Source organism: Palaemon carinicauda, chromosome 11 (assembly GCF_036898095.1).
Source record: "Palaemon carinicauda isolate YSFRI2023 chromosome 11, ASM3689809v2, whole genome shotgun sequence".
In the NCBI taxonomy this organism is placed as follows: domain Eukaryota; kingdom Metazoa; phylum Arthropoda; class Malacostraca; order Decapoda; family Palaemonidae; genus Palaemon; species Palaemon carinicauda.
Window position 1 is genome coordinate 139,148,458 of NC_090735.1, and position 12,792 is coordinate 139,161,249.

The 12,792-nt window shown below is 42.1% G+C and overlaps 1 protein-coding gene and 2 long non-coding RNA genes across 3 annotated transcripts in view; 1 reads left to right on the forward strand and 2 right to left on the reverse strand.

Annotated features, from left to right (window-relative positions):
- The window catches only part of LOC137650241 (uncharacterized), a 121,712-nt gene extending 117,011 nt beyond the window's left edge, over window positions 1-4,701 (forward strand). Inside the window, exon 4 of the long non-coding RNA XR_011045943.1 lies at window positions 4,541-4,701. This is a non-coding gene — a long non-coding RNA (uncharacterized lncRNA). The remainder of the gene's footprint in view (window positions 1-4,540) is intronic.
- Window positions 1-12,792, reverse strand: part of LOC137650244 (uncharacterized) — a 473,662-nt gene that overhangs the window by 282,619 nt on the left and 178,251 nt on the right. The window lies entirely within an intron of this gene.
- LOC137650240 (uncharacterized) overlaps window positions 1-12,792 on the reverse strand; it is a 203,130-nt gene that overhangs the window by 78,481 nt on the left and 111,857 nt on the right. Inside the window, exons 6-7 of the mRNA XM_068383514.1 lie at window positions 3,893-4,140; window positions 3,213-3,376 (exon numbers count right to left, since the gene is read on the reverse strand). Of these exons, the coding sequence (XP_068239615.1) occupies window positions 3,213-3,376; window positions 3,893-4,140 (412 nt within the window). The remainder of the gene's footprint in view (window positions 1-3,212; window positions 3,377-3,892; window positions 4,141-12,792) is intronic.

Sequence of the window (12,792 nt, forward strand, 5' to 3'; positions counted from 1 at the left end):
AAACTGAATATCCTAATACATCCCAAGATTGAATCCTCTACATGGACTGAACATTCTTCTTGAAGACAGGATCTTCTACATCTCACTTCTGACTCATTATCAAGATTAAACTTTTATCAAGATTGAACCTGTATCTAAACTGAACCTCCTCCATTTCATGATAGAACCACTTTGGTTACTACAGCTCAAGGTTAAACCATATCAAAGATAAAACCTTCTATTATACATCAAGATTGAACATCTCAAAATAGAACCCCTACATCTCAAGCTTGAATCTTCTAATATCTCTCATGATTAAACCTTCATTTCAAAACTGAACCTTCTACTATATCTCAAATTTGAATCTTGATATGAAGATTGAATCTGTACCTAAATTGAACCTATACTACATTTCATGATCACTTCAATTGCTACATCTCAAAACTGAGCCTTCAATCCACAGGATCTAGCTATCATCTTGTATATTAATCTTTAATCTAAAAATATAACATTCCACTATTATACCTCAAGACTGAGCCTTATATATCTCAAGATTAAACCTACTTCTACATCTCAAGATTGAACCTTCTAGTTGCTACACTGAGATTAAACCTTCTGAATCCTATGTCAAGATTGAGCCTTCATCTCAGGATTTACTATAATCTTTTATCTTAAAATTGAACCTCCTACTACATCAAGATTGAACCTCTTTCTAGCCTTCAAGATATTGAATCTTCTACAATTATAGACCGAATCTTTGTTTTATATCTTGAAAATTGAAATTATATTCTAAGATTGAGCATGTCACAAGATTGAACCCCCATACTTCACCACAAGGTTTAAGCATCCAACTGCTTGTCAAGATTAAGCTACTACATCTCAACAGTGAACCATTAACCTTCCCATGTTTGCTATATCTTGAAATTAAACTTCTGGTTGCTACATCTCGAGATTAAATCTACTACTGTAACATTTAAAAATCAAACATCTGACTGCTACACCTTGAGATCAAACCTCCAACTGCTACACCTCTAGATCGGACCTCCGACTACTACAATTCGAGATCGTACCTCTGACTACTACAACTCGAGATCGTACTTCTGACTGCTACACCTCCAGATCGAACCTTCGACTGCTACACCTCCAGATCGGACCTTCGACTGCTACACCTCCAGATCGGACCTCTGACTGCTACACCCACCTCCAGATCGAACCTCCGACTGCTACACACCACCTCCAGATCGGACCTCCGACTGCTACACCCACCTCCAGATCGGACCTCCGACTGCTACACCCACCTCCAGATCGGACCTCCGACTGCTACACCCACCTCCAGATCGGACCTCCGACTGCTACACCCACCTCCATATCGGACATCCGACTGCTTACACCCACCTCCAGATCGGACCTCCGACTGCTACACCCACCTCCAGATCGGACCTCCGACTGCTACACCCCACCTACAGATCGGACCTCCGACTGCTACTCCCACCTCCAGATTGGACCTCCGACTGCTACACCCACCTCCAGATCGAACCTACACTGCTACACCCACCTCAAGATCGGACCTCCGACTGCTACACCCACCTCCAGATCGAACCTCCGACTGCTACACCCACCTCGAGATCGAACCTCCGACTGCTACACCCACCTCGAGATCAAACCCCCGACTGTTACACCCACCTCGAGATGGAAACCCCCTGACTGCTACACCCACCTCGAGATCAAACCCCCGACTGCTACACCCACCTCGAGATCGAACCCCCGACTGCTACACCCACCTCGGAGATCGAACCTCCAATTGCTGCAACCACCTTGAGATTGAACCTCCGATTGCGGAGCCTCCGTTTCTACACCCACCTCGAGATCAAACCTCCAACTGCTACAGCCACCGCGAGATTTAACCATGGATTGCCACACACACCGAGATTGAAAACCCAGACTGCTACATACACACCTGCAGATTGAATTCCAGTCTGCTACACACACCTTGAGGTCAAATCCCGGTCTGCTACACCCATGCTTAAAGATCGAACCTTGTACTGTCACACACACACACACAAGAGATCAAACCATGGACTGCTACACATTCATTCATATTGAACCCTGGACTGGTACACAAACATCGAGACTGAACCGCAGACTGCTACACACCCCTGATGATTCAACCTTCATATCAAAAACTTCCAACTGAAAGTTGCCCGAGACCTAGAGACTGGTAATAGGCCTCTTAAATGGTGGAACGGTTACTCGCCAATCACCATTCAGAATGGAAACAGTTTGTTCGTGGTACATTCTTTTATCAGTGAATCTAGGGATATGTATTTACGAGGACCTGTCAATTAGTCCTCTCAATAGTACCATCAGTTTATCCTTGATGTGTTGATGCATCAATTCATGATTTTGTGCTTCAGACACACCAGGGCCCAGGTGCTCACTTGAAAGTCTTTAAATTGATCCACCACTCCATCAAAGATGAACCGAAGGTACATTTGAGAAGGGTCATAGATGGGTAATTGCAAACAGATGTCCAACATAATTGTACCCCTTCTTATTGAATTAAGTACAGAACAGCCAGTAACACAGTGATAGAGTTTGACGAACAAACATGTTTACGTTCCTGGTTGTCCACCAAGAAGAGCAGATTGTATAATTCTTGAGTCTGATTACCTATGACTTAAAGCATATTTCTGCTATGGATCTCAGACCTCTCCAGAATGAGACAGGACTTTCTGCAATGCTGTGAGTTAGAAGTCAAAGCATAGAGTGTAAATGAGGGGAGGCCCAAGATCTTAGAGGGGGAATAATTGTCTCTCCCAAAATAAACTTACGCTGCTTGCAACACTTCCATGTAACCCAATGCTACACAATGCTTCTTCCAATTAAGGCAGCAGCAGAATGAAAGGAATGTCAGTTTCATCGTTGCCTCCCTTTCTGGACTAAGCAGGTTTTTTCAGAGAGAGAAAGGGTGCTAGAGATTCTGGCTGGTAGTCCCACACAGCACCTAATCTCAGAGAAAAATGGTGCCGAGAATTCTGGCTGGTGCCCCCACAAACATTGTCTAGTAGGTGGTCTCCTATATCAAAATGACGATGGCTTGTTACCGCATCAGAACAAATGGATTGTAAATATGCATTTGGAATATATCTTTTAATAAAACTTTCTCTTGTATAGTGATTTGACTAAATAACTAGCTACACATAAGTACAACAAAAAGAGAGCATCAGCCATACCTCTGGTGAACTTCTGGAAGGAAGCCATTAATCAGTACATACATTAACTGACCAAGAGTATCTACATTTTCAAAGTTGTGCGACATAAAGTCTTCTTGTTTCAGGCAGGCAAAGCATGCATTAATGGCATTAAACTTCTCACTGCGATAGAGTTTGACCCATCTCTGTAGAAAGAGAAATAAATTTATAATGGTCTACCCAATTCAAGTTACAAGTTCTTTTATACACATATAACGCTCTACAATTCAAATTACATTCTTTTCCGGGCTGCCCACAGGCAAGAGCCCGGGTCTTACACAAGGTAAGGCAATCTATACAGACAGACATAATGGTCTGGAAAAACACCCATAACACATTTTTTAATTAGGCAACTATAGTGCTACATTACTAAAAAGAAAAGTTACTTTACAAAAGACAAATCAAGAATAATATGAATTAGGGATAATCCAAAATACAATTAAACTATCTGAAAAAGCATTTAGTGTACAGACACCAATCTATGAACCCAAGTTTGAAGTGCCACCCAACACCCAAGTATAGTTATGTCGTCTTAAAGGACAAGGTAAGTTACCAAATGTATCATAATTATTACTATCAGATAATAGTAATGTAGCTACTGTACATAGTTCATCTATAAGCTCGCTGGTTAAAACTAAGTATGACAAGTCAAGTGGACTTACCGTTTTATTAATTAACCACACTTCTTGAAACCACTGTCGTAAATGGGCATTATTTTGCCAGAATTCACTCCCCTCAAAATAAATTAGGTTCTCCTGGAATTCTTCTTCTGTTTCAGAATTGGCAATTTCTCTCAGTATCATCAAAACATTTTCTTTATGTTGGTAAATACGGTTTACAGGAGAAGAAAGCCAACGATCCCAATTTAAAAGGCGCTGATAGTCACATAGGTACACACAGGTCTGACAGTCTGGAAAAAAAAGTACAGTACTTGAATGTTATAAGCTGAAAATAATCCCTAGTACACAAATTATTTAGGATATTATTCTTGCAAGATATCATAAATCTGTAACAACATTAATAGTTTTTGCAAATCACAAATGAAGAAAAAGTTCTAAGACTTTAATTACATCAGAGAGACCATCAGAAAAGAGATTGTAAATGTCTAGGAATGGAGAAAAGTTAACCACGGATATACCTGTTTAACTAGTTAAAACTGTAGTAAATATTTACTACAGTTTCAATATTAATTTTCATCACAAGTAACAGTGAGTATACTAATATAAATTCTAATACAATTAAGAGTCTCCTAATACAAAAGAGTCCATATTTGCTTTAAGTGTTAATCTACATTATTTCTGTTTCAACAGAATCTCGAGAATACCAGGACTATCCCTAATAAAAAGAATCCATTGTCTAAATCTACAACCCTTGGCTACCTCCAGGCATACTACAAGAGACCTACATCCTGCATCCATTTGGACAATTTTTGGATTTTGTCCTTTGATGGGCATACTTCTGCTGCTACAATATTCACATCCTCTTCTAGGTTAGGTTGTTGAATGTGTAGGGTCTGATTTCTCTCATAGATCATCACTTACAATTTACATTTGACTAAAAGATAACTATTGACATATTAAAATAATTAATACTTAAATGTCTCATTACAGTACATCTATTAGGTAGTTTAATTCAGCCTAAACCAAAGTGTCATTTGTGTTAATATAACCTGTTTCTGTGATATTAAGGTGACATCTGTGATCAGGGAAAATTTGAGATCTATTCCTGTGATACTTATAACTCTCAATGACTTTGTTGCGATATTTTGTTTTGCATTCTATTATCTACATGTGTATCTAGACAGCCACAACAAACAAACACTGTGGATACCGAGAGACCATTCGTAGCATGAATTGTTCGTAAATCGTTACTGTACAAGTACCCCTAGAGTTAAATTTTGGCCTAGGGTATGCATAGCCTAACTCAAATGCCTACGATTTTCAGAAGTCAACAAATAGTCCCCTTTCATATAAAATCAATATCTGGTTATTACAAATGATGTTTGACTTATCATCTTTCATTATTGTATATAATGCTGTAAAGTATGTTTTAACAAAAGAGAAAAGTACTAATGGCTGTATACATACACTTAGTGTGTGTAGATACTACCGACGTTTTAAATAAATGAACAGGTTATTTTATAGTTTCGTTACCTTATTATATGATAGAAACTTACTGTATTTATCTACTTCATGAATGTTTTGGTAGTCTTAAATAGAATGCAGATGATTATTTTATTTGCTGTTGTTTGGACCGAAGGTGGCGGCCGCCATTTTTATCATTTTGATTTGGCACAACTGACGGAATGAGCTGATCAGCTGAGCTGAGCCGAGGCAGTCTCTCTCTCTTGTACATCTACATTACACAATGCAGTCAAATATATAGTGCAGTGCATTGTACTGTAAATATTAGATAAAGAAAACAAAATATTGTACATTACATTTTTAAACTATTTTATTCTGGTGACGGAGATATGATGAAATGAGACGAGTTAGCCAAAACCTGGAATAATTTGCTGTCATCGGATAACTTGTTGTCGTCCTACAAATCGCGCTAATTGTTGACCGATTTACATAATATGCACGCGCAACATTTACCACCTCACCGCTATCTTGTATCTTGATAATGATTATCTTAATTTCCATTGAAATGGCTTTCTTTTCTTTACACTACTACCAATATCACCACTAATCTTTATTTTCATTGCGCTACCGCTAGCAATCTGCTTGTCAGCCATAGTTAATGTTATTGTAATTTACGAAAATAGGGATTAAATATGGAGGTGGTAATATAAAGAAAAAGCTAGGACGATCACGATAACAAACACAACGGATTTTGAATATAGCGGTTCAGTGCAACCCGACCTGGGTGACACGGGAAACCAGTCGGGCGGGTAGTGGTGCTAATTTCAAAATTATAACTCCACGGAGTTTATGAACATATTTTTGACTTGTGGTAATTTGCGTTTGTAAACCTGAAAGTTCATGAATCGGATGTTAATACCTTAGGGACTGTGTGTATTATCATTGGGGCTCCTTTGTGTCAGGCTACCAGTATTTGTAATAAGGACCAAAATGAAAATAAGAGCCTTGGCTCTTTCTTGTGCCATCCTTGGCTGTATTGTGCATGACTTGGTGTATACTCTATATTCTTGGGTTTAACCATCATTCCTATAACTACTGTATTTTGATCTTAATGCTTTGTATATATAACCATATAAGATGTACAAATGTGGTGAATAAATCTTTCTATATATGATACTGATTAATTGTTATTCCTTTGGCTGTTCTAAGTTCATATGAATGACTGTCTATTGCATTTATAAATATATTTTCCTTAAAACTTCCCTAAAATTGACTAGGTGGTATGTTCAACGATAATGTAGAACACAAACTCATACAGGAAAAGAGAAAACAAGAGTCCTTACTTTACACAGATGAATAAAATACTATTGAAAGAAAGACCAAAAGTATTTAGTTAAGAAAATTACCTAGACTGACATCAACGCTGTGATTTTTAAATAAAATAATAAGACTATAGTAAAATAATGTACAAAATAAAAAAGATCAAAATATCTTTCCTAGATATGAGCACTGAAATTAATCCTTAATTCATATATAATCTAACCCCACATACAAGGGAACATTTATTGCAAATGTTAAATGATAGATTTGTAGAATATACCCTGTGGCCGCGGGGGCATAAAAAAAATTAGAATAGCGCCAAAATATCCCTGTGTGTCGTGAAGTGACTAAAGGGATGGGACAAGGGGGCCGAGAATCCCCTCTCCTGTATTATAATCCTGTGAGACATCAAAGAGGTGGAGCTGGGCTGGGGGGAGAGTGACTGCTCCCCGCACTCTAGTTTTGGGGTGTTTGAATGTATGTGGATGTAGTACGATAGAGAGTAAAAGATGTGAGATTGGAAGTATGTTTAGGAATAGAAGGATGGATATATTGGCTTTGTGTGAGACAAAGATGAAAGGGAAAGGTGAAGTGATATTTGGTGAAATGTCTGGTAGAGTGTCTGGGATTGAAAGGGGAAGAGCAAGAGAAGGTGTGGCTTTATTAAGGCGTGAATGGATGACAGGTAAATTAATTGAATGGAAGGAGATATCATCTAGGTTAATATGGGTAAGGGTTAGGTTGGGTAGGGAATGTTGGGCTTTTGTCAGTGCATGGCCAGGTTGAGAAAAGTGAAGAAGAGCAGAATGAGTTCTGGAATTAATTAACTAGGTGTGTAGAAGGACTGGGTAGAAGGAATTATGTAGATGTCATAGGTGACTTGAATGCTAGAGTGGGCGCTGGAGAGGTAGAAGGTGTCATTGGGAAGTATGGCGTACCAGGTGAAAATGAGTGGTGAGAGACTGGTAGATATGTGTGTTGAGCAAGAGATGGTGATAAGTTCTAGCTTTTTCAAAAAGAAAGATACAAAACAAGTATACATGGGTAAGAGTGGTAGAAAGGGCATTATTGGATTATGTGTTGATAACTAAAAGAATGTTTGGAAGATTGAAAGACGTGCACGTGTTTAGGGGTATGGCTAACGGTATGTCTGATCATTTTTTGGTGGAAGTAAAATTAGTTGATGATTGTAGACGTGCTTTTTTGGAGAAGCAGGAGGCCTATTAACTTTGGAAGGGTAACAGATCAGATTTGACCTGGAACAACTATACTCAGCTTCGAGCTTTTGCTCAGAGAGTTTATGCCTCAACTGAAAAGGAGTACAATTTAACCATAAAAGAAACACTTTCTGGTACAACTCAGGAACATAAATGGTGGTCTACCCTTAAATCTGCACTCTTTGGTGTAGATGCAACAGTTCCTCCTTTACTTAAACCAGATGGCTCAGTCACTCACTGTCCAAAGGAAAAGGCAACCCTTTTGGCTGATGTTTTTGACAGTAAACAGAGTAATGAAAAATGTTATTTTTATTAATAAAATAAATTTTTGAATATACTTACCCGATAATCATGTAGCTGTCAACTCCGTTGCCCGACAGAATTCTATGGAGGGATACGCCAGCTATCACAATACTAGAAGGGGGTGTACTTACCAGCGCCACCTGTGGCCAGGTACTCAAGTACTTCTTGTTGACACCTCCTCAATTATTCCTCGGTCCACTGGTTCTCTCTGGGGAGGAAGGGAGGGTCGATTAAATCATGATTATCGGGTAAGTATATTCAAAAATTTATTTTATTAATAAAAATAACATTTTTCAATATTAAACTTACCCGATAATCATGTAGCTGATTCACACCCAGGGAGGTGGGTGAAAACCAGTGTACAAGATTAAAGGATAGCTAAGTATCCCATATTTCATATAACAGTTATCTCAAATAACAATGAAATAATAAGTACCTGGTAAGGAAGTCGAATAGAACCGTTACTCTGCCTTTTTATTTAAGTTCGTCTTCCTTACTGAGCGCAGCGTTCCTCTTGGAGGCTGAATCAACCCAAAGGTGCCAAAGTACACGGGGTTGCAACCCCTACTAAAGGACCTCTACCAAACCTTTAACCTAGGCGCTTCTCAAGAATGAATAGACCACCCGCCAAATCCAAGGATGCGGAAGGCTTCTTAGCCTACCGTAACAACCATAAAAACAACAATAAAAGTATTCAAGAGAAAGGTTAAAAAAGGTTATGGGATTAAGGGAATGTAGTGGCTGAGCCCTCACCTACTACTGCACTCGCTGCTACGAATGGTCCCAGGGTGTAGCAGTTCTCGTAAAGAGACTGGACATCTTTCAGATAAAATGATGCAAACACTGACTTGCTCCTCCAATAGGTTGCATCCATTATGCTCTGCAGAGAACGGTTTTTATTAAAGGCCATCGAAGTAGCTACAGCTCTTACTTCGTGGGTCCTTACCTTCAGCAATGCAAGGTCTTCCTCCTTTAAGTGAGAATGTGCTTCTCTGATCAGAAGCCTTATATAATACGAAAGCCCATTCTTGGACATGGGTCTCGAGGGTTTCTTGATGGCACACCATAAGGCTTCTGACTGTCCTCGAATAGGTTTAGACCTCTTAAGATAATATTTGAGAGCTCTGACAGGGCAAAGAACTCTCTCTAGTTCGTTACCTACCATGTTGGAGAGGCTAGGTATTTCGAACGATCTAGGCCAAGGACGTGAAGGAAGCTCGTTCTTTGCTAGGAATCCAAGCTGAAAAGAACATGTCGCAGATTCGGTTGTGAAACCAATGTTCTTGCTGAAGGCATGAACCTCACTGACTCTCTTAGCTGTTGCAAGACAAACGAGAAAAAGAGTCTTGAGGGTGAGGTCCTTGAAGGAAGCTGACTGGAGAGGTTCGAACCTAGATGTCATAAGGAACCTTAAGACCACGTCTAGATTCCAGCCTGGAGTGGAAAGACGACGTTCTTTAGACGTCTCAAAAGACTTGATAATGTCTTGAAGGTCCTTGTTGGAAGACAGGTCCAAACCTCTGTGGCGGAGAACTGAAGCCAACATGCTCCTATATCCTTTAATCGTAGGTGCTGAAATGGATCTCTCATTCCTAAGATGTAGAAGGAAATCAGCTATTTGGATCACAGAGGTATTGGTGGAGGAAATTGAATTGGCTCTACACCAGCTTCGGAAGACCTCCCACTTAGACTGGTAGACTCTACGAGTGGAAACTCTTCTAGCTCTGGCAATCGCACTGGCTGCCTCCTTCGAAAAGCCTCTAGCTCTAGCGAGTCTTTCGACAGTCTGAAGGCAGTCAGCTGAAGAGCGTGGAGGTTTGGGTGCAACCTGTCTACGTGAGGTTGACGTAGAAGGTCCACTCTTAGAGGTAGAGTCCTGGGGAAGTCGACTAGCCATTGACGTACCTCTGTGAACCATTCTCTTGCAGGCCAAAGGGGAGCAACCAGCGTCAGCCGTGTCCCTTCGTGCGAGACGAATTTCTGCAGAACTTTGTTTATTATCTTGAACGGCGGGAACGCGTACAGGTCGAGATGGGACCAGTTCAGTAGAAAGGCATCCACATGAACTGCTGCAGGGTCTGGAACAGGGGAACAATACAGCGGAAGTCTCTTGGTGATGGAGGTGGCAAACAGATCTATGGTAGGTTGGCCCCACAAGGTCCAAAGTCTGTTGCACACACTCTTGTGGAGGGTCCATTCCGTGGGAATGACCTGATTCCTTCTGCTTAGGCGATCCGCTGAAACATTCATATCGCCCTGGATGAACCTCGTGACCAGAGTGAGGTTTAGACCTCTTGACCAAATGAGGAGGTCCCTTGCGATCTCGTAAAGGCTCCTCGAATGGGTCCCTCCTTGCTTGGAGATGTAAGCCAAGGCTGTGGTGTTGTCTGAGTTCACCTCCACCACTTTGCCTAGCAGGAGGGACTTGAAGTTCAACAGGGCTAGATGAACTGCTAGCAGTTCCTTGCAGTTGATGTGGAGAGATCCTTGTTCCTCGTTCCACACTCCCGAGCATTCCCGTCCGTCCAAGGTTGCACCCCAGCCCGAGTCCGATGCATCTGAGAAGAGATGAAGATTGGGGGTCTGAATGGCCAATGATAGACCCTCCTTGAGAAGGAGGTTGTGCTTCCACCACAGGAGAGTGGTCTTCATCTCTTGGTTGATAGGGATAGAGACTGCTTCTAGCGTCGAGCCCTTGTCCCAATGAGCTGCAAGATGGAATTGAAGAGGGCGGAGGTGGAGTCTTCCTAGCTCGACAAACAGGGCCAGTGATGAAAGGGTCCCTGTGAGACTCATCCACTGTCTCACTGAGCAATTGCTCCTCTTCAGCATGCTCATGATGCACTCTAGGGCTTGGCTTATCCTGGGGGCCGATGGAAAAGCCCGAAAATCCTGACTCCGAATCTCCATTCCCAGGTACACAATGGATTGGGAGGGAATGAGTTGAGATTTCTCTATATTGACTAATAGACCTAGGTCTCTGATTAAGTCTAAAGTCCAACTGAGGTTCTCCAGACAACGACGACTCGTGGAGGCTCTCAACAGCCAGTCGTCTAGGTAGAGGGAGGCTCTGATGTTCGACAAGTGTAGGAATTTTGCTACATTCCTCATCAGATGAGTAAAGACCATAGGAGCTGTGCTTAGGCCAAAGCACAGGGCTTGGAACTGATAGACAACCTTTCCGAAAACGAATCTCAGGAAAGGTTGGGAGTCTGGATGAATGGGAACGTGAAAGTATGCATCTTTCAAGTCCAACGAGACCATCCAGTCCTCCTGTCTGACCGCTGCTAAGACCGACTTGGTCGTCTCCATCGTGAACGTCTGCTTGGTGACATACTCGTTGAGAGAGCTGACGTCCAGCACCGGTCTCCAACCTCCTGTCTTCTTGGCCACAAGAAAGAGACGGTTGTAGAAGCCCGGGGATTGATGGTCCCGGACTATAACCACTGCCTTCTTCTGCACCAGTAGCGACACTTCCTGTTGCAATGCTAGCCTCTTGTCCTCTTCTTTGTAGTTGGGAGAGAGGTTGATGGGTGACGTGGTCAGAGGTGGTTTGAGGCAGAATGGAATCCTGTAACCGTTCCTCAGCCAACTGACAGACTGTGCGTCTGCACCTCTCTTCTCCCAGGCTCGCCAGAAGATCTTGAGTCTGGCTCCTACTGTTGTCTGGAGAAACGGAGAGTCAGTTTTTTCCTTTTGATGTCCTGGATCCTTTCCTAAACTTGCTCCTGTGAGAGTCTGGACGGGAGCTTCCTCGGCTGGGGGCTCTACCACGAAAGGGCGGTATGAACCTAGTCGCAGGTGTATCAGCAACTGGGGAGCGATAAGTCTTGGGGACTGAGGTGGCAACCTTAGACTTACGAGCTGATGAGGCTACAAGATCGTGCGTATCCTTTTGTATCAGGGCAGCAGACAAGTCCTTAACTAGCTCTTCGGGAAAGAGGAACTTCGAGAGCGGAGCAAAAAGGAGTTGTGACCGTTGGCAAGGTGTAATGCTGGCGGAAAGGAAGGTACACAGTTGCTCCCTTTTCTTCAACACCCCTGATACAAACAACGACGCTAGCTCACCCGATCCATCTCTGATGGCCTTATCCATACAGGACATTAATAGCATGGCAGAATCTTTGTCCGCAGGAGAGGTTTTCTTGCTGAGGGCCCCCAGGCACCAGTCGAGAAAGTTGAACATTTCAAATGCTCTGAACATCACTTTCAGTAAGTGATCCAGGTCTGAGAAGGTCCAACAAACCTTCGAGCGTCTCATAGCAGTTCTCCGAGGCGAGTCCACCAGACTTGAGAAGTCAGCCTGGGCAGAGGCAGGTACTCCCAAGCCTGGTGCTTCCCCTGTGGCATACCAAACGCTCGCTTTCGAAGCGAGCTTCGTTGGAGGGAACATGAAGGAAGTCTTGCCAAGGTGTTGTTTAGACTGTAGCCACTCCCCTAAGATCCTTAAAGCCCTCTTAGAGGATCTAGCTAGGACAAGCTTAGTATAGGTGGACTTAGCTTGTTGTACGCCCAGCGAAAACTCAGATGGCGGAGAGCGGGGAATAGCAGAGACAAAGTGGTCTGGATAAATCTCCCTGAGAAGAGCCAAGACCTTACGAAAATCAATCGACTGTGGAGAAAGCTTGGATTCGTCCA